This window comes from Sinocyclocheilus anshuiensis, unplaced genomic scaffold (assembly GCF_001515605.1).
Source record: "Sinocyclocheilus anshuiensis isolate Anshui unplaced genomic scaffold, SAMN03320099.WGS_v1.1 scaffold51, whole genome shotgun sequence".
In the NCBI taxonomy this organism is placed as follows: Eukaryota; Metazoa; Chordata; class Actinopteri; order Cypriniformes; family Cyprinidae; genus Sinocyclocheilus; species Sinocyclocheilus anshuiensis.
Window position 1 is genome coordinate 5,329,026 of NW_015548296.1, and position 24,811 is coordinate 5,353,836.

Sequence of the window (24,811 nt, forward strand, 5' to 3'; positions counted from 1 at the left end):
GCAAACTGTTAAACATTAAACTGTTGGTTACTTTAAAACTAACCTTCATCTGGGAGATCACAGGGATATGTGAATATTTGATCTGTTAACTGGTTGCATATGTCAGATTTATTGCATGACTCGGGCAGAGAAAAGCTGTTGCTATCAAACATTGTTCACTTGTTCACAAACATCAGTGTGTTGGTGAAGAGATAGATCAAATAGGCCAATTGATGGAAGGTTTGTTAAGAAATTTCATGCTCCCTTGTAAAAGTATTTTTTTTAATACAAAAATACAGTAGTTTATTTTGATACTTGGTGTAGCTGCTGTATTTTGTAGTTTATTTTGATACACTTAAAATTAAGGTATTTGGTATTTTATTTTAAAATACATTTTGATGTATCTTTGCCCAACCCTGTCTACAATGAACATACTGTCAAGGTAAGAACACTTTTAATACAAAACCTCACTTGACATGATTTCCAGATGACTTACCGGACAGCTCTCACTAAGAAATACAGAACTCCGATGGACGTGATCCCGATCAGAACATACAGAGCCCTGTTTATCATCGCGCCGTCCAGATCGAAGCCCGTTTTTGAGTTGTTGGTGGTGGCGGCGGCATTTTTCTGAGACTCTTCTGTAACGTTACTGATGCTGGAAGTGTTCTGGAGAGCGGGGGGTTTAGTGGTGGTGGTGTTATTGCTCGTGTCATCGGCGAAAGAAACAGCCCACAAAGTCAAAACCAGAGGGAGCAGTCTTAAATGTGTCATAGTAGCTTGCATTCGTGATTTCTAAAGACGAGAAGACCCACACACAACTATGAAGTTGGCTTTAACGACAGAATCCAGTTCCTCTTCCTGATTGAAGACGACAGCACAAGTAGTGTTACGGTAAATTGTGTCCTGAGGGGAATCAACAACGAGATCAGGTTCCCCTCTTGAGGGAATGGACGCGTTTAACGTTAACTCTTCTTTTCTATTGTGGTATTTTGAAAATGTGGCTATTATGATAATTTTACTGCTTGAATCATATTCTAAGCAACACCGTCGAACAAAACGGTAGCTACTAGCAGAGCCGTTGAAAACATAACGTTAGTAGCTACTCTCTAGTCTGATTTGTGCGTCGATGCAAAACGCGACGCTAGCGTTCCCACAACGTTTTGTCCAAATAACGCTCGCGTACTTGTGTTTGCGTAATTTCTGTAATAATCCTGCGTAAAAGTGTTTCAGCTGTTCTTCATTTATTGCCACAAGAATAAACGTCATGGACACAGACTTGAGTAAACAAATAATATTTATTGAAGGCAAAAAGTACAACTAGGAATGTCATGAAGAACAAGATAAAGACTGAAAACAGTGTAATCCTGATTTTAACCATTTTATATTTAACTATATTTTTTTGCATGATGATGGTACACAGCTGTAATCAAAATATACATGTTTTTTAACGGATATAAAAACCCATAATTTTTAACATTGTGATACAAAAATAGTATTTACATCTGTCCGCTATAAGAAAAAGCACTTTATAATCTAAGGCAGATGTTGTATATTGAGGGTTTTTAATGTTGTGCAAGGATGCATAATCAGGTTTTATCCAGCCACTGTAAAGAATCAACAATATAATAAAAACTTTTTTCTACATCCAAGAAGCATTTGGATTTCTTTAAAGCACCACCTCTATTTTTTATTTTGTTTAGATTGGTCCCATACAAATAGTAAAACATGTAACAAAGGGAAAAAAAACATCATACACAGAACCTAATGTAAAATTAAAAATAGTAAAATAACACAACCCACCATGAAACATTGCTGAGAATATGATATAAAAAGATTAGATTTTCTGTATATCATGTCAAATGTAGGCCATCCTCAGGCCTTTATAAAACTCTTCTGAAAGCTAATGCAGCTGAATGTCACAAGGATGGACTGCTCTCAGACAACAAAGACATTATTTTAAAAAGGCACTTGACAGATTTCATTTTTTTTGGGGGTGGGGAGAATAAAGGCCCAACTCTTTTTACAGAGGTCACTAAAGGCCATCTGTTAAAACTGGCATTATGTGATGTTCACAATTCAGCAGGTGTGCTGATATCAGTCATATCTGGTGGCCATCTCAATTCACCTGAACTGTTTCCATCACACCATTCTCCACAGAGAAGTGGACGTGAGCCCCTCCGAGAGGACTTGTTTGTTGTGAGGCTAAAAGGTGTCAGGATGTCCCTTACGAAAGTACACGGAGGAAAGGCTTTGGTATCAAGCTGTAGTGTACACACAGGTACATGAATACATAAAATACATGGGGCATTTAAGTAGAATAGCTTAAATAATCAAATATCACACAACAGCATGAAGCCCGATGCTAAACATGTACGCAAAATACAGGACAAACAGTAAACGTGCCAACATGCAATGGCCCACAGTATAAAAACAATGCAAATCTAGACAACACTATTGGATTTATACACAAACGATTGCATACATTTGAAGGAGGAAATGCCTGTAAACATTCTATGTCTAAAGATACAGTATAAATGCTAAAGCTAGAGGATATGATGAGTACAATCCTACTGGGAGATACGTAACGTAGAGGCGCAGAGTTTTAGGCCTGTACCATCAGCCTGATGAAATAACCCATGTCTCATAAGAGTATGAATGTTTGGCCCTGTAAACTACAGATTTGCAAACATTAGTTGCAGATGTTTGACTGAGGTTCTGGAGATCTGAAGCAGTAAGGCACAAATGGTACGAATGGAATCAAAGGCCTGTAGTGTTTCATCTCTGCTTCTACAGAAATAATTTTCTGAAGCCTGAAATAGGCTGAAAGTGACAGATGGAGTGATGCATACAGTTAATGAAGTTTTCGGGCCCGACTAATAATACAGCTGGTCTAAAACCTTAAGAAAAAAAAAAAGTAAATATCCACTAAAAATGCCTCTTAAATAAAATAATGGAATGATGGAAGTGAGCTTTGTGATTAAGACTCATTAAGGTTTAAAATGACTGGCCACTCCAGCCCTTTCTAAACTGTATTTGTCTCAAATGATGGACTTGGAGAAAGAAACCCTAAGATGGTGGTTTTCTCCGAGATCATGGTTGTGGAACTGGATGAGGGACTCGATCGCTTCCTCCACTGAACCCATCTGAATCAGAGCCATCTTGCGATCCTTCCTGGAAGTTGATGAATTTGTTAGTATTTCTTGTGGATACACTGATATAGAATTTATGTGCTGTCAAATTCAGTAATCAACAGACTGTTGTGGCCAATTTTAACTCCAAATTACCAGGTAACAAAAGTAAAAACCATTTACTAAATACTAAAAACCATTCACTAAATTAAAAAATAAATTAACTAATAATAAAAAGTAAACTACCTAAATATGTAATATCACATAAGTGATCTGACTTTTTTAAATTGCTCACAAATTATGTTCCATTTAATCATTTATGAAAATTATTACAATAATCAAAAGGCAAAAATGACATTAAGAAATGACACAACAGCGTAAGATCCGTAATTCCGATATAGAGATGAATTAGACTTCTGCCGATAATAAAATATTAAATACCAATAACAATTATTCAAATTATTCAATGATACATTTTCTGTAAAATTCTGTAAAATAAAAAAAAAATCTGTATTGAATTTTATACACACACACAATACAGAAATTAATAAACAATTAAAACACTAAAAATTGTAAAAAAAAAAAAAAATTTGAATGCTATAAGCGAAATGTGCACAAATGTTTTAAACACACACACACATTATCAGTTACTGGCTGTGATTCCACTACCAGTATCAATAATTTAAAATGATGTTATACTGCATAAAGGTCACAGTATGATAATGCCACAAACTGCACACACTTACTGAAAGAACTTGAAGTTCTTGACAAGAGCACCATTGCTAGCAAAGAGCATCTTGAGGTCATCTTCAACAACCGAGGGTCTAAAACAGAGACACAGTTATACGGGAGATATTTGGGTTTTTTCAATTAATAGAAAAACAAGTCACTGATGTGTATAAACTCACGGGATGTTAGACAGGTGCAGGGTAGACGAGGGAGGAAAGATGTTGGAGTAGTTTTTGGAGCCTGGCTTCTTGAAGCGATGGAGAGGAGAGTTGCTGTAGTCTTTGGTGAGACCCTGGTCCTTATGTCCCTCCCGTGGCATCTGGACAGTCATGTGTTTGGACAGCGTGATGCGCAGGGGCCTGCCGTACAACTTCTGCCCATTTAGATGGCTCATTGCTGAAATACGAATGTATACATATAGAAATAAATAAATACTGAACTACAAGTGTATCAGTGTGCATCATTCTGCACCCCAGTTTCCCGTAACATCAATCAGTATAACATAGTAAAACACAGCATGACCGATAGCCCTCTGGTTTCCTTTGTTTGTTCATTGTGAATCATTGTTGTAGTGGTTAAAAAAAAAAAAAAATATGCACTCATCCATTTCTGATGACATTACAACACTTCCAATAAGCGAATATAGTGAGTAGCCCGTTATTGCAGTGTCAATTGGCATCAGTGACATTTTTTGAAAGAAATTAATACTTTTATTCAGCAAGGATGCAAAAAAATGACAGTGAAGACTTTCCAAATAAAGAAAACAAATGTTGCTCTTTTGAACTTTCTATTCAATAATCCTGAAAAAATGTAAGCAGCACAATTTTCAACATTGTTCATAAATGTTAAAAATTATTATATAATGATAATAATAATTATTATATATCATTATTATATATAGTGACACTGAAGACTTTTAAAATAAATTACATAAATTATTATTATTTTTTAATATTAATACAGAAAACAGTTGTTTTATATTGTAGTAATATTTAATAATATTGCTGTCTTACTACACTTTTAATCAAATAAATGCAGCCTTGGTAAGCATAAGAGACTTATTTTAAAGGGGTCATATAATGCTACATGCACTTTTACAAGTTGTTTGAACTGAAATGTGTGTCGACATCTGAGCCGCTGAAGATGCAGTGGATTATGTATGTTTTTGAAGAGAATGTGTCCCCGATCTACATAAATGCGTCTCTGTTCGCGCGAATCATTCGTGATCTAGCTTCACCTACAGAAGAAGTCAGTGTAAGGTTTTTTTAACGAATCTTTGCAAATCGCCTTTCCTAATGTCTAACTAGGGTTTATTCAAGCGAAAAAGGAACTTGCTTCAAGAAAAGACTGAAAAAAATCTTAGTTTAGAAAAAAAATGTGTTAAGAGGAGAGTTCAAAAAGTTCAGAAAACTGCAACGTGTGTTTTTCGATCTCCTGAGGAACAGATTCAACGGACTGACTGAAATAAGAATCGAAGGATAAAAAGTTGAGGGGATGAAAATGTTTTTAATCCAAAAAAGGATGAACTTATAAAACAGCAGGAGTCTTGACTATTAACCAAGTATTTTAAACTGCTTTTCTCCACAGACATGCAATAAAAAAGGTAAAAGAGGAACAGTTTTCAAAAAGCATGCAACATTTTATGAGGCGCCAATTTGCTTTGTTCCATCATTAAAAAGCTGCAGCCTTCCATCTGCGTTCAAAGGAAGTGCCAGAGTCCAGGGAAAGCGGCAGCTTTTCATGATGCGTCTCATCTCACCACACCAGAAAACAAGAGAGGCACTCAAAGAATCGGGCCTCACAGATGCCTTGTGAGGAAATCAAATCAAATTAAAAGACCAGAACAAACGAGTGACAAAAAAAGATGCTAAAGGATGACATACCGAAGAGAACAATGGGCATCCGATGACCCCTTTAAAAACATTGTAAAAATTCATACTGGCACAAACTCTTAAATGGTGGTGTATATATAAATTGTCCACTCCTTCTGCAAGCAAATTGTAATAATTTTAAGGCTGTTTACCAAGCTGAGCTTGTGTCCCATCAGACATCTGAATGAGAGCGTTCTCCTTCTTATTGAACATAATTTTCACTCTCAATACATCCCCATATACACCTACAAAGAGAAACAGTATGATGTCAGATACAAATATGCAGTACGTTATGATCAGACACACCTCATCAAAACCAGCCTGAGCTATCAAACAACTTCAGTTCACAATCAAGATACTCCATTATATCACATGCTCTTCAAGGTACAAAAACAAAAAAAAAACAAAAAAAACTATCCGAGGCAGCGAGGCAGTTCCACGGGAAATGGCGAAAAACGATGGTTGGATCATGAAGATGGTTAATGGATTGGGAGCGGAGAGAGAGGGGACGGAGTGGGGGGGATAGAAGAGAGAGAGATTTGTGTTTGTGTATTTAAAGACATGTTGGGTGTGTGTTTGTGTATGATTGTGGGATGATGTTGAATCGTGTAATTGTTCGTACAGATCAGAAGTGTAGAGAGACATATGGTGCGTGCAGCCAGATGGCAAAGGAGAACGAGGTTTCCAAAACAAAAAAATAGCAATGGGATGAGGGGAACGGGGAGGGAGAGAAATAGGAGAAAAAAAAGGAGGTAAAAAAACAAGGTCAGTATACATAAAGAAATACAAAATATAGTGCTAAAGTAGGGCTGCACGATAAATCGCATGCGATATTTAACGTGCATCTTATCAGTAAAGCCGGTTCTGTAATCAGCGGTAAATCTCCATCACCTGCGGGCTTTCACATTGAGCAGCATTAACTACACCGAGCCGTTGTTCACTGACGAGCAGTGCAAAAAATCGCGCGAATATGGACGTGGTTTTGCACAACTCGTCAGTGAACAACGGCTCAGTGTAGTTAATGCTGCTGGGACGCATGCGATTTATCGTGCAGCCCTATGCTAAAGTTAACAAAGAAACTTCACAAGCATAACAAGCTAATCTTTAGCAATTAGTTACTGTAGTAAACATTGACCTCATGTCAAAGTGTAAATGCACTTTCTGATGGTTTTACAAAGCAATACAAATAAAAGAACAGATTTTCTGAACAGACCAACAGAAAATGCAATTTGGCTATTTGGAGGAGATGAGTGGAATGTGAAGTAAAGCAGCAACATATTCAAATGGAAGCAACAAGAAGAATAAAGCTCAACTGAATGGCATAATTTTATGCGAAACCTGAGGATGTTAGAGGAAGAAATGACACAACGCACTGTAGAGGGGGTGAGGACACTTGAGCAAATAAAGAGGCGCAGCTTCGGTTAATGGACTCTAAGCAATGGGCTTTTTGTCCCGTGCATTGCAATTACTGAGGGACAATAGATCATATATGCACTAAATTTAGAGGAACATTCAGCAGTATTGCAGAAGTAACAACATCAGTCAATAATATACATTGTACTGTTAATTTGACTCAGTTAAACTGGCTACATGCCATTGTTTTCATTTTTTAACATTTTAATATATAATGTACTTTTTCTTCAAAAATAACGTTTTTGCACAGGGGTTAAAGCAAAAAAAAAATCCTGAGCCTGAACTTTTTTCCGGGGGCGGGTTGGGCAGCACATGCAAAGCATGCAATGACTGTGGCAACTTTAACATTTGAAAGGATACTTTGGCAAAGTTATTGCTTTCCTTATTCAAACTGTTTTTTTTTTTCATGAATATATGGTTGACCTGAAGAATGAAAGCTATATCATACACTTGGAAAATTATGAGCTATATCACCACTTATCGACACTAGGGATGTGACAATACACTTAGCTCACGAGATGAGACAAAATACAGATACTTGGTTCACTAGAACAAGACAATATTTTAATACTATTTTTAAGAAATTTTCAATGACAAAATATTTGTCTTTTAATTACAAAAATAAAACAATGCAATTGTATTTTGAAATATTGTAACTAATCTAGGGCTGTAACTAATGATTATTTTGGTAATCAAGTAATCTACTGATTATTTTGACAACTGAGCAATCTGGCATTTTTTTTTGCAACAAACAGACCCAAGTGAAAACCAGGCTTTAGTATGACTATTTATATATAAACTAACGATGAGGCAATAATAACTGGCTCAAATAAAGTATCAAAACCAAGTAATTACATGGTTTTATTGAACAACACTGTTAAAATACATATTGTAATATGCCTATACATAATATGAACATAACCAACTTAAGTACATTATGTATTATTATAAATACCTGCAGAGGGTGCCAATGGCCTGGTGACGTTTCACTTTACAGCGTGATTAAACAATGTTTAAATCCATTCAATTTTAATATTTGGCCACATGCAAACTCAGAAACTTTTATTTTGAAATCGCGATGTACAATAAATGGCATATTTAGAAATATGATGTATTCTCCTGTGTTGGCAAAGGTTTATAAATGATTTACGTTACAAATCTAGTGAGAAAATGCACAGTTTACCCAGATGAACGTTAAGCAATTTCAATTCACAGCATATACAGAGGAAGAGTTTAGCCTTTAGTCTTTACCGGTAAGTTACCATTAAGAGATCATGTCACGTGTGAACAGGACCTTTTCAAATATCCCGGTAAATTTGTTCTGGCAATCATATCGTTCTTAAGGAGATGACGTGATTACTCTGAGCTGTTTACAAAGCTCTGCTGCTTTTTAATTAGTTTTTCTATGTAAATATGCGCTAGATGGACATCTTTGCACATTGCGCCTCGCAGCTTTTTCAACGTGTCGTGCTTCTCTATTCATCATGCCTGGGCCTCTGCAATTGGATACTATTATGCGCGTCTCGTGTTTATAAGAGCAAAAAATTCTGATTGGCTAGTAATGTTAGTTTGGTTGAGAGTGAAAGCTGTGCTTCTCTCATACCATTGGTAGGCGAACTCGTGGACTCGAAAGTGATATCAATACGTTTTTTTTTAAATGTAGGATTATTTTTTTCCACAGCCGAACGCTGCATGCCGGAGATCTGGCATGGTGACGGAGAACTTTAAGTCCTGTGTGGTGCAACTGTTTTAATTTAAATATTAATATTAAATTAAGTATTAATATTCATACCAATTATTTTTTACAATAAATAAATAAATATAAATAAATAAATTATACTTTTATATTTTTTATTAGATTTTTTTTTCTGACATTTCCATTATTTCAATTTAAATTATTAATATTTATACTACTACACATTATTACATTACATGAAAAGTGTGTTCCACCAATATTTATTTTGTGGTGCCTTTAGGGCCTTTCGCACCGCGGGAACCTTTTCATAGTACCAGAACTAATTGTGGAACTACCCACTCGGTGCGAATGCAACCCTTTAAATGGTACTGGGAAATAGTTCACGAAAAATCATCCCAGTACTTTAGTACAGTACATTTAGTTCTGGAACTAAAGCGGTGCGAAAGGCCCTATTGTCATTTTTAAATTGGAAATATTTGTATCAACATTTTTACATTATAAACTAAAAAAAAGAAGAAGTCATTTTGTAAATTTTAGTTGTGGTGCTTTTGCTTCAATTTAAATTACCTGTTCATTTATAGATTTTAAAAAATGTTCTCATCAAAGTTCTTGTGGTGCCATTGCTAAAGTTTTAATTTAAATTAAATACAAAAAAAAACATTTTGTTTCAATTAAAGCGTTCCATTTAGTTTTGCTGTGATACCATTGCTTTCATTTAAATTATTACTATTTAAACCAATATTTTTACATTATATTATAAAAACATACATTGAAACGTAAAATATAAAAAGTGTGTGGTCAACTGCTGAAATTTTGCCATTGTGACTCTACATTTGATACAACTGATGCATTTCTCATTCATTAAAAAAATGAAACATAAGAAGAATAAAATGTAAGGATTATTAAGAACATAATGGCACAATAGTAACATCAGCCATCCAACAACAACAAAAAATCCTCAAAGTCCTAATATCTAAATAGACATCTTGAGCACTTTCTAGGTCTATCAGTGACTGAGAACTGCTAACCTCAGGGTTCAGGTTGCTGACCAGCATGACGCAGTGGGTGCCGGGGAGGACGGGGAAGCCCAGTCTGCTCGCAGCCGCCGCTGCCCCGGGAATGGTCAGCGAGGCGAGGGCTCCGGGAACCCCAGGTATTGTCAACCCTGTTCAAGATGGATTCAATTTTATGCTATACAAGACACAAGAATTCAGACAAATATGAAATACAGAAGGCATTAGAGTGTAGCTTTTTTTCCCCTCGTACCTGCAGCCTGCTGGATAGCAAAAGCCGGAGGGAAGGCGTGCGCTCCTGCATATGGTGCGGCAGAGATGATCCCGGGAGCAGCTGCAAAATACCAGGACATTTACACTTTCTAAGAGAGGCAGAATGGGAATGTGGTTAAGAATAGAGTGTGCTGGATGTAATTTAATAGCCTTTTGTACCAAAAGCAGCAGCAACAGCGTGATGTTCAATAGTGGGTTGGCTGTTCCCAGTTGGCAGGTCCGGGCGAGTGTAGTCACGGCTCTTGTCATTATTATATTTGACGTTTAAACTGGTAAGTTTGGAAAAGCTGATACGCAAGGTACAGCAGCCATTGTAGATGTTCTGTCCTTCTAGAGCCTGAGGAAAGAGAGATTTTTAAATGTAGACTTTCACATTCTTTCACAGTTCGTGAGTCAAGTCACCTATTTCTATAGCGCTTTATACAATACCGATTATGTCAAAGCAGCTTCACCGATAAACAGCAGAATCAATTATGGAAACTCAACTATGGAGACAGTTCAGATTCTGCTGTAAAATGGCTCTAAATGACAATAAGTGTCATTATTATTTAACTCAAGTCAGTTCAGTGTTGCTTCCATTCAGACAGGGCTGCATGATGAATTGCATTTTAATCATGATTTCTGTTTCTCTCGATTTATTAAGCATAATCATCTGCAATATTTGCCCACTGATTATTTATCCCAAAGGCATATTTTAATTTGCCATTTGCATTATCTTGCATTGGTAACAAGCCTCAACAAGCTTTCATGATTGCGGTTGCCAGATTTCATGAGTTTAAATCCCCCAATCAGAGCTTTTGATACATCCCCAATCGATACATTTTCTGCTCAGTGGTTAACTAAATCTTCTCAACCTAGCAACCATGCACAGGCACTCTCTGATGAAAAACAAAGTTTCAATACTTGTCATTAGAGATTATGGCTGATAGATGGCGCTACTCACCAGCTTGGCATGTTGTGCCGTCAGGCCATCAACAAACTGGAGGAGAGCTTGAAACTGGTTGTTTTTTGTGAAAGTGATCACTTTCAGCACAGTGCCAAACTTCGAGAAGATCTGTTGAGGAACCAAACATATTTTAGTATCGAACAACCATAACTGCCAACAGTTACAGCCTTTTTATATAACGCATTTTAAAAGTAGTTTGAATGCATTAACTATGCCTTGTAATGCACTTTATAATGCATTGTATGATCTCATGAATAATTGTAACCACAGTTATAATTAAAACACATGACAACGAACTAGGGCTGGGTAAAAAATATCGCTATCTCGATATTAATTGATTCTCATTTTTACGGAACGATATCGATTCTTAAATCCCAAGAATCGATTAGTCTAGCCTGTTTTCAGTTAATGGACGGAATATTGAAGGGCATTTCCCATCCAATAAATCACAATAAGCATTGTGCTTTGGTACTTTTAATATGAAACACAGTCTCAGATTTCAAATTCTTTCCATTGTATTGCAGTACTCAAACAATAAATGCTGTTTTGGCACTGTTTAATGTGGAGTGACAGATCGCTGTAGCGCCTCAGACGCGGCAGCACGAGGCGCACGTGAACTAATCATCTCCTCCACATTAATACCAGTTTCAGCACAAAATAAACATGACTAAACATCCGAAGGTAAGTTAAAAGAAAGAGTATAACTTTACAATCCGTTTCCTGTCTCATGTAATCGCTCAATCAGTGTTTCAGCCGCGCAAAGACGTCAATATAACGGCTTGTAAACAATGTCACGTAACATCACATTTACCTCAGAAAAAAACATATTTGGTGAACATAAACTCATTAGTCAGATAGAAAAATAAACTGTAGAGAGGGGCATTTTGCTAAATATATGCACCATATAACATTCATTATAAATTTATATAATATACTGTTCTTCAATGTTTAATTTATGTTTGAATAAATCCATCAAGTTTTTATGACAGCCACCATTATGTTTATATTTTTTAAAAAACAAATTGAAGTAGAAATGTTATTATGTAATTGTAACTTTATTATTTTAAAACTTCATTAAGCGTAATTTTAACAAATCAGTCAATTTTAACCTTCAATATTATAGTAATGTAGTACAAAGTGACTCTCAAGTATATTTTACAGCATTAGTTGAGAGATTTTTTTTTCCTTGAGAACATTTGGCATGTACTGTACCTGATATATTTCCAAAATAATCGATATTGAATCGAATAGAATTGGTAATCGAATCGAATCGAATCGCAAGCTTGTGAATGAGAATCAAATCGAATCGTGAAATTTGTGTCCAAACCCAGCCCTAGTCAAAACCACCACCTACCTACCTTATCGAATGCTGGATAGATGGCACGTAGTTCTGTTAACCAGCTAATCGAATCGTGAAATTTGTGTCAAAACCCAGCCCTACAACGAACCTTCAAATATTATAATGCATTTTAACTCTGGTTATTATTATTGAAAATACAAAATGCATTACACATAAAGAATTTAAAGTGTTACCAAAATTAGCCAAAACCTTATGGCTGAGAGTGAGCAAATGATGAAAATGTTCTCTTTAGTAAGAAAGGAACTAGAGCAAGTGTATACCTGGTGCAGGACATCTAGGGTCACAGGGTAGAAGAGGTTTTCAACGATGACCCTCAGGACAGGGCTGGGGCCAGTCAAACCAGATGGGTCAACGGCACCTAGAGTCATGCTACCTGTCTGGACAGCATTCACCGCCTGCAGTGCTGCCTGTGCCCTCTGTAGACACCAAAAATCACGCATATTATATTTAAATGACCATTTTTTTATTGCATTTTATTGATTTTACACCTATGCATCCATATGCACATTTTTATGTCTGAAAATGCATGAGTGAAATTTGTAGACAGCAGAGTATGGAGTAAACACTGTAAGCTACGTTTCTGTGTTTACTCAAACAGAACGAAGCAAAGTAAATTAAGCAATCCTCCAAATGAACGCTGATGGGCTACAGCTGTGGAATTCACAGCTAAAGGCCTTTAGTGGCATGTAAACTGTGTTTAGAGAGGAAAACGGGCAGTGTGGAAAATGCGGCAACAAAAAACAAGATGCACAGAACAGAGCCAATCAGACCCTCCGCTCGTATCCATCATCCAGTGCACAGCTGCTGCAAATAACTCATTGTTATAAAATGCGTCTTTCTTTATTTACGTGAAAACATTTACAAATGAATCAATATGTCAGAAATGTGGAATGAAGCCACATGCAGCCCTGTACGTAGTGCATGTGCTGGCTGAGAGAATTTGAAGCACATACCACTTGGTTCGGTGAGCTGTCTGTTTTTAGCTCTTTGTGGTTTGAGTACTGCATGAAGATGGGATGATTTCTGATGACGGGCGTTACGGAGGAGTAGTAAGTAACCATCGTCTGGGCTGCTTCTTCAGTATTCATTTCCAAGAAAGCCTGCACAAAAATGCAGATCATGCAATTTGCCTTAAGCCCGGAAAATGCTCTATGCAAGCACATGAACACAAACACTTCTAGCTAAACAAACTCCGTTTCACAGAAATTAAAAAAAAAAAAGTATTTTTTGTTCGCCAAGATGGCATTTATTTGGTCACCAAACTAGTAAGAAAGAAAAGTAATATTGTGAAATATTATTAAAATTTAAATGAATGGATTTTCTATTTTAATATAATTTAAAATATAATTTACCCCTGTGGTGCAAACCTGATTTTTCATCATTACTCAAGTCTTCAGCATTACATGATCCTTCAGAAGTTATATTAATATGCTGATTTGCTGCTCAAGAAACAGTTCTAATTATCAACTTTGAAAACAGTTGTGATCCTTAACATATTTGTAGAAACAGTTATATAGATTTATATAAATATATAATTTTTCTCCAAGTTTTTCAAAAGAACAATTTATTTGAAATATTTTTTTTTTACTAAAATTATAAATGTATTCATTGTCACTGTTGATCAACATATAATGCGTCATTGCTGAATAAGTGTTCATTTTTCAAAAATGCTAATTTTGTTAAGTCTCAATATATTATAGTTTTTATTAATAGTATGATTTAGTTTGTTTTAATTTATTTTTGTCATTTTATTAGTTTTTATGTCTATATAGTTTTCAATATTTTTATTTCAGTTTTTATTATTTTAGTTCAAGTTAAACTAAATGAAAATGAGAAACATTTCCTTGGGAAATAACTGCAAGTTTTATTTTATTTTAGTTTAGTTACTATTTATTTTATGGTTTTAGTTATCTATCATTACCTTGACTTGTTATTAGGGATGTAACGATTAACTGTGAGCCGGGTGAAAATCGATTAAAATATGTGACGATTTAAATCGGTTGAAATCGCGATTCATTTAGGTGTAGGAGTTTATATGAATGTATGTCTGAGGGGAACTTACTGTCTTTAGAAAAGTTTAGATGGTATTTTTTTCTTTCATCTTGCCTCTGTATAATGCATATTAAAGTTCATAAGTGCAGCGCTGCTTTGTTTACAGCAGGAACCAAGGAAACGCTTTAAGCGCCACCTGCTGGCAGAGAGTGAATCTGCGTCTCATTCAGCTCAGCTTTCACGCAGATATTTTTATGTAGTCAACACATTCTGTTTTTGCTTCAAATTTCGAAATTATATAATCTAATTTAGATTAAAAACTGCTCATGTTGCATGTATGCAGCATCTTTGTTTGGATCATTATTAAAATGCAGTGGTTGCCTCTAATTTTAAAAGGAAAGAGCACAGACAAAGGCTTATTTTGTTTATATGAAGAGATTTCTTTTATTTGTGTTACTTATTTATTGGATTTGGGGCTTGTTTTAAAATTTTCAATTTAGTTTTATTTACATTTACATTATATTTCAATTTTGTCATTTAGCAGACGCTTTTATCCAAAGTGACTTACAAATGAGGACAATAGAAGCAATCAAAACCAACAAAAGAGCAATAATTTACAAGTGCTATATTAGTATATTATTATAGTGTTCTATTTCAATTTCACAAAGAAATGTGCAGCATTTTGTCCAAGCAATAATAAAAGGACACATTTAATTTAGAATTTGACTTAAATCTAATTTTGTAAAAAAAAAAAAAAACCGTGAATCGAATTGTGAAATCAAAATCGTAAATCGAATCGCAAGTTGAGTGAATCGTTACATCCCTATTTGTTATAGTACAACACATTAAGACACTCACAAACAATGTCTAGCAAAAGAAATACTACAATCTGATGTTAACATTGCTAAGCTAAACACGTTTTACCCCATACAAAAACAATATCTAAGCACACAAATATTGGGGACAGTGGTAATATTTTCCAGTTTAAGTACAGCATTTACTACATATATAAAAAATCCAAAAATTTTTGGTGGACAGCAAAGTTAAGTCAACTTGTCTCCTTTTTCGAGCTAATTCTAAGAGTGTCATAAATGGAGAGGGAATGATACCTGGTTCTTTCCCTTCAGCATGAGCAGATTGGTGACTTTGCCAAAGGGAAGGCCGAGGTAGATGACCTCCGCTTCGTTGATGTCATTGGGCAGCTTGCGGACATGTATAACTCTGGATGGGACGCCAGGACTTCTGATGTCACCTTTGAACTTCTTGCTGTCGTTGCCGTTGTCTGTGTGGAAAGCAGATGATCAGGGCGGGTTGCTGGGACAAAACTAAATGCATTTACCAAGGAAATAATGAGTCAAGAGCAAACAGATCCTACCTGCTGAGCTCATGATATAGGGCCCACTGGAAACACAGGAGAACAGCTCGTCAGATCCTCTCTGGAAAAAAAAAAAGAGAAAAGCTCCAGGTCAAACCGGTTTCAGTCATTTTTAAGAAGTTTAGACAGGCAGTTCTGAGGTTTACAAACAGAACACTTGAGGTAAAGAGGAAAAAACTATGGTAGACTAATCCAACCTTTAACCGGAACGCCAACAACCATCAGTAAAGGAAAGAATGATAGTGGGATGTCCAAATAAGGACAAGTTTAACGCAGGAAATGGACAATGTTGCATTCAGTTTTCCTGTGTAAACAGCATAGCCTTAAGGCTGGGTGGGGTCAGAGATCGATCATAAGACATCCCCCACCAGAAACCTATGAAGCAAGATCTCAGTAGACCATGGGGAGAGGGGCAGTTTTACATTTCCGGGTCGTCAACAAGGAGGAATGAGTGTGCAGACTGAATCTTGAATTTGCTCTTTCACACTTTCCTTTGATTTAAAGAAGGACGGAACATGTCTACGTGAAGGACCAGGACATTTATACAACTAAACCTCTGTGCATGGTATTAAACACCACATTTCAACCCAGGAAGAGATCACCCAAAAAAATGGAAACTCATCATTTACTCCCCAAAACCTGTACGAGTGTCTTTCTTCTGTAGAACATAACAGCAGATATTTTGAAGAACATGGGTAACCAGACAGTTTCTGGTTCACACTGACTTGGTGTCAGCGGGGACCAGCAACTGTTTGGTTATCCATATTCTTAAACATATCAAAATATCTGCTTCTGTGTTCAGCGGAAGAAATTAATAGAGGTTGGAACAACTATCCCATTAAACCAAGATTACATGTGACTAACAAATTAATAAACCACAGTTCTGCAAATAACCTGCGTCTTTGTCCCAACAGTTGAAACAAACAAAGCAACAGAAGATGGCTGGATTAAGATTGTGTGTATGTATATGACTAAAGCAAGAGTGAATTAAGTGTATTCAGCAGAAACTCCATGCAACCACACAGGCCTGCCCACCACATATTAAAATTCCACAGTCAAACGACTCAATGAAAACCACACGTAAACCAGAGGGGGGTGGCTACACAACAAGCATCTGGTACAACAAACTAAGCTAACAAACAACCGTTTAAAGGGTTACTGCAAAACAAGCTAAACTGGGAGCTTAAAGATTTGACAGAAACCTTGTTTACAGCTCTGCTCAGTTGCCTGTTACCATAAAATGCCAATGAATTGACAACAAGCCTGCAATGTTATAGCAATAATGCTAAATTATCATTTTAGCAGCAGGACTACTATTCTAGTCAAATGAATTTCGGGTTTTGTGTTACCCACAGAATTAGAGAAATTTGCCTTGTTCAATGTAACCAGTACTTTGCAGACAGGTACAGATTGTTATGTGTATTATTTCCTCTATTTTTATATTCAGATTAACTTCTAACATTCAGTTAAATCATAAAAACATCTTGAGAAAATCTCAATACAAGTATCCTTATTTCACACGGTACATTATAATGTTGTGATGCCTAAATTACCTTCAAGCATTTAAAACATTGAAAAATTCCATGAATTCAGTTTGGTTTTAGTGAAATTGTGGTCAACATTTTAACCATACGAACCAATGTGGTCACAATTTCACTACATTAAAACTACGGAATACACAGCACATCTGTACAATTTGGCTGAAATGAGGGAATTAATGAATAAAATGTGAAATGGTGTGAACAAATTCTTAATTTGAGGCCACAATATCCATTAGTGTGGTTCTTATTTTTTTAGTGCTTGCTTTATTTTTTAATTTATTTAATATCAGCCATTGCATTAAATAATTATCAACTCATCTGTTTCCCGGTGCACAAAGTAGTGCATCACAACAAAAACACAATGTTCCATCTTTTAACACATTGAAATAGTTTTCTATGGTAAACAACAGCATGTTACATATGCCGCTGATAGAATTTAACTTGCACTGAACCTGGAACATTCCTCAAAACTTCTAGATAGTGTCAGACAACACTATCTCAGTGCATTAAACAAAATTCATTGAGCATGACGAACAAACATTCAATGTGTTAACTTTTTCTTGGGTGTGGCATGATGGGATACTTGGTTAAATAGATTAAAAGGTGTGAAAGACAGGGGGAGGGGCGAAGACTGCAACAATTCACAACTAGACTTGTGCCGGTATTCGATAATGCGATATATCACGGTAATGCATATGCACGATATTGTTATCGTGAGCACTTCTAAATACCGTGAATAATTATATATTACAAATTATTCCGAATTTTTAATGCATTTTAAGAATACTTTTCCAATCAACTGGTCAAAATGCACAATACCGCTGTATTCATGAAAGAAGCTGCGTGAAAGACGCGTGCGCACTCTGACCTAAACAAGCTTTTAAACAAAGATTAATAACTTCTGTAGCAAATATAGCTATTGCCCATTGTGAATGTTAATGCATTAACTAAGGTTAACTATTGAGGTATATTTGTAAAGGGTTCTTTTGCACTTTAATCTGTGTAAAACTTTTAACTTTATACATTTTTCTGTATTGCTTTATTGCATTTAAATGTTCAGTTATTTTTGTTATAAGAAAAAAAGTTATTAAACCTGTTATACTGTATTATGACAGCACTTTTTTTTAAACAAAATTTCAATATCGTGATAATACCGTATACCATAATAAAAGCATTAGCAATTAATCGCAACATGAAAATTTGATACCGGCATATCCCTATTCACAACAAACCATAAAAAATGGGGTTGTTAACACAGCAGCTCTGATTGTAATGCGTTCACCATGGAGACCTTGTGCCTGCGCTGCAGGTAACTGAAACCCAACCCTGAACTGAATACACAAGACCCATTATCTCCATATGCCCAGGTGTGCCTTTCACCCACAATTACTGTTCAAACTTGAGCCATTTACCACACTAACCATACAGGTTATGAGCACTGATCCAGACTGGAGGATCAGAACACTGATTTACGTTATAATAGCAATAGTAATTGTCCATGTACAGACTCTATACAGATTTTAACATATAAACATCTGGACACTACAAACTCAACAACTGAAAAAGTTGGTTCTGAGATTGGATTTAAAATAGTTGCATTTTTCTTGCATTAAGTATCAGGTTCAGATCTGAGTAAAATAGGATATTTGATGAGAAACAGTGATTTTCTTCTTGGGAACTGACTGAATTGTGAAACAGACAAGAATTGAGCTTAACTGAATGCAAGTTTGCTAAAACAAAACCTTCTAAATAGCTGTTTGGCTATTGGTTAACATTATTGGGGCCTAGATGATGTCATCAGATAAGGAAGGTCGTTTTGGTGGATGTTGCATTTACATTTTGATCAAAGATAGTGAATAGTAGAATAACATGCACCAATCATTCACAAAAAAACAAACAGAGAAGAAGCAAAAATGTCATGATTTCATGTTAACTAGTAACACAGGAAAGCTTCAGATCCTCGTATATTGGGCTAATTTAAACTCCATCTAACAAGATGACAAACCACAATAGTTCCAGTTAAAACAAGCTGGGACTATTGCGAATTGTCGGCTTGCTGCCTGTAACCAGCACCTGCGACCCACAAGCTATTGACCTGCATTCTTCACGAGATACAGAGAACAAGAAAGAGAGACTGATAGCATCAAGCGAACCCCCATGTGACCCATTAGCACCTCCCCCAGCCATCTTCCCTCTGATCAGCACTGCTGAACAAACACAGGAGCTACATGTGTGTGCGGAGTGATGAGGCAAACATATTTGCATTTGATGAATAGACTGCATTCATCTCGTCATATCAACAGCCAAAACCAATCTCTGAGGAATGTCTCTGAAACGGGTTCAATCATTAGGCTGAGGTAGTAAGTGTGCCGAAACAATAAAATTAATGTCACCTGAAGATCATCTAACAGTCAGAACATCTGATGACCAATTTTAAGACATTCAATTACAACAGAACTTCTACTTTTTTTAATTAATGCCTTTGATCTTATCGTGCATGAATTTTCAGTGCATTTTAAATAAAGAAAACCCATTTTGTGCTGATAACAAAGGCAGTGTGTAGCTATAGAAAAATTAAATTAACCAATAATATAGCCCGTTGCTCAAGATCAATAGGAATTGTATAAACCATGTTTGGTTTCACCATGACTTTACTTTGCTGATGACATCACTTAGGCCACAGTAATTTTAACCAATAGCTAGTTAGGAGGTTTTGTTTTAGCAAACCTTTATTCAATCAAGCTCAATTGTTGTTGGTTTGCTCCAGGTGTGTTCACGGTGTGTGTGTGTTCACTACTGTGTGTGTGCACTTGGATGGGTTAAATACAGAGCAGAAATTCCGTTCACGGTGTGTGTGTGTTCACTACTGTGTGTGTGCACTTGGATGGGTTAAATACAGAGCACAAATTCCGAGTATGGGACACCATACTTGGCCACACGTGACGTCACTTCACTTCACTTCACTTTCACAATCCAATCAATTCCCAGTGTATGAAATCAAGCCCTAGCCAACACCTTTTCTTATTAAATCTCCTATTTCACTTACAAATGTCATGTTACAAAAGTAAAATGAGTTCTGAATGGAGTTTCATGTTGCCTTTATCCCGTAGCCTAATTGATCTGAACCTGTGACGTAATACAAAAAAATGTCCCTTACAGATCTTTAAAATCCAAAACGAAGAAACCTCTCAGAATCAAAATTTTCAATTAGCATTCAACTCTTAAAACAGTGCTTATCTCTGTACTGTGGTAATCCTCAGACAAATGCAGTGCCTGTAGGTTTCATGCTGCATAAGTTACTGCATGACCTAAAGCATGTAAGTAACTAACCTAAATGAACCTCATGAATCAGGCTTTTGTTCTACATCCTGTGGGTCCCTCCTCACTAGCCACATACTACAGGAAATAATCTTAAATGAGGGAATGAGTGGGAGTGTTCATGTTGTGGCCTCGTGAAGGCTGATCCAGGCAGCAAGTTAAGGATTTCTTAACTAGGGCCTATGTGTTTCACAGCAGCCAAATATTATAAACCAGAATTTGTTTTGGAAATTAAACGACAACTTTGAGTTAAAGGGGTCATATGATGCTTTTTTAAAGATCATTATTTGAGGAAGCACAATGTGGCATGGCACGATGCCATAGTGTTTGATCTAACAAATATCTGATTCACTTTGAAATGATTCACCCCATTATTGCCAGGATGAATCTTGTCTGGAAGGAGCTATAGCACGAGGTGTGGAAGTCACAAATGGCGCTTTTCCACTGCATGGTACGGCACAGTACAACCGGTACGGTTCACTTTTGGGGGGGGTTTCCACTGGGTACAGTACCTGGTACCTGGTATTTTTTTCAGTACCACCTAGGTTGAGGTTCCAAGTAGGGCTGCACGATTATGACAAAAATCATAATTGTCGATTATTCCCTTGAAATTGTAATTGCGATTATTAATTAACGATCACGTAATTGTGGCATCCATAATTGCATTTGTACCCAAAAACGCTTGTTTTGTTTACTGTGTGGAGACGTGCTGATATCGCGTTTGGTCTCGTTCTGCATCGCGTATCTTGTCAGTGTCTGCGCTTGCTTGGCCATCGGGTATAAAAAAGCTTAGTTTACCGCGACAGTTGTCGCGGCAGCCGTCGCGTGAAGGCTTCCTCGTGTGCAGACCAAAGAGTGTAAAGACCATCAACTCTACAGTGCGACTCCACCGCGCAGGGACACCGGCAAAGGATAAGTATCGCTTTTTATTTCTCCTCTTTCCTATTACTTGTTTCGCTTCTGTTTAAGTTTTTATAACCATTTCTTACTATGTGTAAGTAAGTTGTTGTGTAATTGCGATTAGAAATTCGATTAATTGTGCAGCCCTAGTTCCAAGCGAACCGTACCATTACCGAAACGTGACGTTTTTCAGGAGTCACAGCAGTAGAGGCGGCGCAACTATAACGACAAGTGAATAATCCCGCCCTCTCTAAAGCGGTACTGAACTGTAGTGGAAACGCAAACCGAGCCGAGTCGAGTCGTACCACGCAGTGGAAAAGCGCCAAAAAGCCATGTGAATTCTCAATACAGAGAGTCCCGGCACACAAATAGTTAAAGAAAGATAAGCGAAACAATCTGCTCTTATTCAACCAACCCAAGCTGTACAGCACATGTAGTCGTAGTGACTGAAGGACTTAAAATAAGATTCTTACCTTTGTACCAACTGCAATATCGTGAACGACGCTGCAAAAGAAAACAGAAATGGACAAATCAGAGCAGAAAACCATAAACAAAATGAAAAAACATTCTCACCCCATGCACTTGTCTAAAATAGTCCCAGTGAAACAAAAGGTAAAGAAAAACATTACATGCAAAGATGTCTATTATGTAATTTAAGAATCCAGCCCATTTTGTGAAATTAATATCCTCAACCTAAATATTAACCGTAATTCATATTAAAGTGGGGCTAATGAGTTCAATATTTAATTTGGCTCATGTTGGTTAGATGTTTTTCCCATTAAAGGAATAAGCAGATTGCAGCTAGACTGCGTAATCTAGTTCCTTCCCACAGCTCTCTCTTAGAGCAAGAAATATGAGTGGTATTTTGGGTCAGTCTATGGCTGAAGATTAACCCCCACATCCTGTTTCACATGAACTCTCAGTAAACGCAATACCAGAATCTCTCCTCTGGCCCGGGTCTTCGAAAAAGCCCTCATATCAACGCGGCGCAGCATGAAAGCTTTTATGTTTGAAACTAGTGTTGTCACGGTATCAAAATTTCAGTATTCGGTACCAATACCAGTGAAAATCCACTGTTCTAGGCTCGGTACCACCGGTACTTAAGAAAACCTGGTACCGTAACGTTTTCATCTTTTTAGTACCGACTTGGTACCGAAATACCGGGTCTTTTGACAACACTATTTGAAACAATGGAAAGAAAAAGAAACCGAGTGTACCAAAACAAAGTCCTGATACATCTTCCCCAAAGGGAAAAAACCTTCATGCAAACATTCAAATAGGTGTGAGAGCTGAAACGAGGGGGCCCTATGGACTGGGGTCATTTTTCACAATACCTGGGGTGTGGTTTTAGTTTCTGTGTATCATCTTACATGGTGCATGTCCAGTGCGTCTCTCTGGTTCATTCGGTCATGGTTCAACCATTTACCATGTTAACCACAGTTTCCACCACACTACAGTAGTCGGACAGTAATGGTTGCTATTCAGCAAATAGGGACTAAAACTTCTAAAATGTAAATATTAGTTTAGTTTAGGATACGAGTTTGACAAAATGTTGTGTGTCAAACTCAGGAAGTTGAATTCCCTATGAGCTGTTTTATTTTCCATGTATTTTTATTTATATTTGGTTTGCCATTTTGTAACCCAAAATTACCAAGTCTAAATACCTTAAAGCCCATATTTTTGCAATGCTCTAGCAATAAACCTTAATTGAACAGCTTAAAAAAGGACGTGTGCTTCCAATGATTAAAAAAGTCAAGGAACACCAATGTGAATCATATTCAGGAAATTAAAATGGCTAAAGTAACTACTGTGTTTTGGTGGAAACTATGGCAACCATGACGATTTTTGTAAGCGAAGCATCTTAGTATGCTAATATTTGACTAATAAAACAACTAAATAAAATGTAATCTGTGAGCGGGTAATAAAGAAAATAAAAACACCAGCTCTGAGCTGTAAAATTTCAGATGGACTTACTCTAATTCTACGTAACTTGATCCCATAGGATACAATTCAGTCTCTAGGCGGCTGCACAGGGAAAAAGATGTCAATGCCATCACACAACCTAACTATTCAATTTACTTATACTCACTTTACTAATAGTTTTCTGGTCAGAAAGAATAACATAACTTTTGGGGTTTGTTTCCCTATATTTGTGAGTTTTAAAGAATGTTGTACTTTACTCTTTCTACTTAAACTTTCATCACTGCATATACGATGCAACAAGTCCTCTCGATGGAAATCTGCCTAGTTTTGCAGAAAAACTGCCTTATTTAGGCTGCAAAACTCGAACTCTGAATTACGTCGTACTAATAAAACAGGCAAACTTGGGAAAAAAACAAAATGTATTTAACAAAGCTGCGAGCATCAGACAGAAACCCGATTCACGGGAAAACTACGGGTTTGCTTCACCGTAACTGGTGATGAGAGCGCTCGCGCTGTCCAGTCAAACAAAATAAAATGCATTACAGTTGATAAAGGTAGGGTTTTATTCGTTCAAGGCTTATCGCCCGGCCAGCTAAATTTATTTTCCATTCATAGTAACGTAGCATCACTTACCCGTCCATTGCACACCGAGGAACAGCAGCTCTGATCCGCAACTTTGCTGCTTGGCTGAGTTTTCTTAAAGCGCTACAAAATGGCGGAGTGCGTTGAGCGGAGCCTCAGCGATGAGCTCGGTGATTGGTCAAGCCTGGACAACAGTGGGCGTCTGAGACACTAGGAAGGTTGTGATTGGATAAGACGAGTTGAAAGCAAAGGGCGGTTACAGTTGAGGAGGGAAAAACCGCCAGTCGCGCATCCTAGTATTGTTCTGCGTCTTTGAAGAATGGACCAGTCATTTAGGAAACCGTTTTTTTTTTGTTCAATCAAAGCATTAACGTGTTATTTTGTCAGTGAAACAGTAACTTTACTTAATGAAATAAATGTATGATATCTAATATATTTATGATATATTACTATGACTCTAATAGAATACACTTTTCCATAGTTCAGTCTCTTAAAGGAGTCCTCCTAAGGAGTTAGACACAACAACAACAACAAACTGAAAGCTAATATAACCAGCTCCATGAATATTTCAGGTTGCAGTGGTAGCAGAGATCCATTATGTTTGGCTATTATGTATGACTTGATTGCTGTTTCCACAACATACAAAAATAATAGTGCTTATGTAAATGAAATGCATGAAGGTTTCAGCATCACTGATACTGACCAAAGTAGACCAATGATGAAGGACGAACTTCATCTAGTGCATTTCAGACTAAATAACCTTTGACCC

The 24,811-nt window shown here is 36.6% G+C and overlaps 2 protein-coding genes across 3 annotated transcripts in view; both read right to left on the reverse strand.

The window, feature by feature from the left end:
• The window catches only part of LOC107656081 (membrane protein FAM174A-like), a 5,416-nt gene extending 4,235 nt beyond the window's left edge, over positions 1 to 1,181 (reverse strand). For both annotated transcript variants that reach the window (XM_016443768.1, XM_016443770.1), the window contains exon 1: positions 476 to 1,181. In XM_016443768.1, coding sequence (XP_016299254.1) covers positions 476 to 765 — 290 coding nt within the window. In that variant the 5' untranslated portion in view covers positions 766 to 1,181. The remainder of the gene's footprint in view (positions 1 to 475) is intronic.
• Positions 1,182 to 1,343: 162 nt separating this feature from the next.
• Positions 1,344 to 24,101, reverse strand: LOC107656082 (polypyrimidine tract-binding protein 1-like). The gene is made up of 15 exons (XM_016443771.1): positions 24,094 to 24,101; positions 23,512 to 23,562; positions 22,011 to 22,041; positions 15,779 to 15,839; positions 15,513 to 15,685; positions 13,365 to 13,511; positions 12,672 to 12,827; positions 11,049 to 11,159; positions 10,265 to 10,442; positions 10,086 to 10,166; positions 9,814 to 9,984; positions 5,863 to 5,955; positions 4,019 to 4,235; positions 3,857 to 3,934; positions 1,344 to 3,153 (listed from the first exon to the last, which is right to left on the reverse strand). The coding sequence occupies exons 1-15, from the start codon at positions 24,099 to 24,101 to the stop codon at positions 3,021 to 3,023; spliced, it is 1,689 nt and encodes a 562-aa protein (XP_016299257.1). The 3' UTR covers positions 1,344 to 3,020.
• Positions 24,102 to 24,811: the final 710 nt, after the last annotated feature.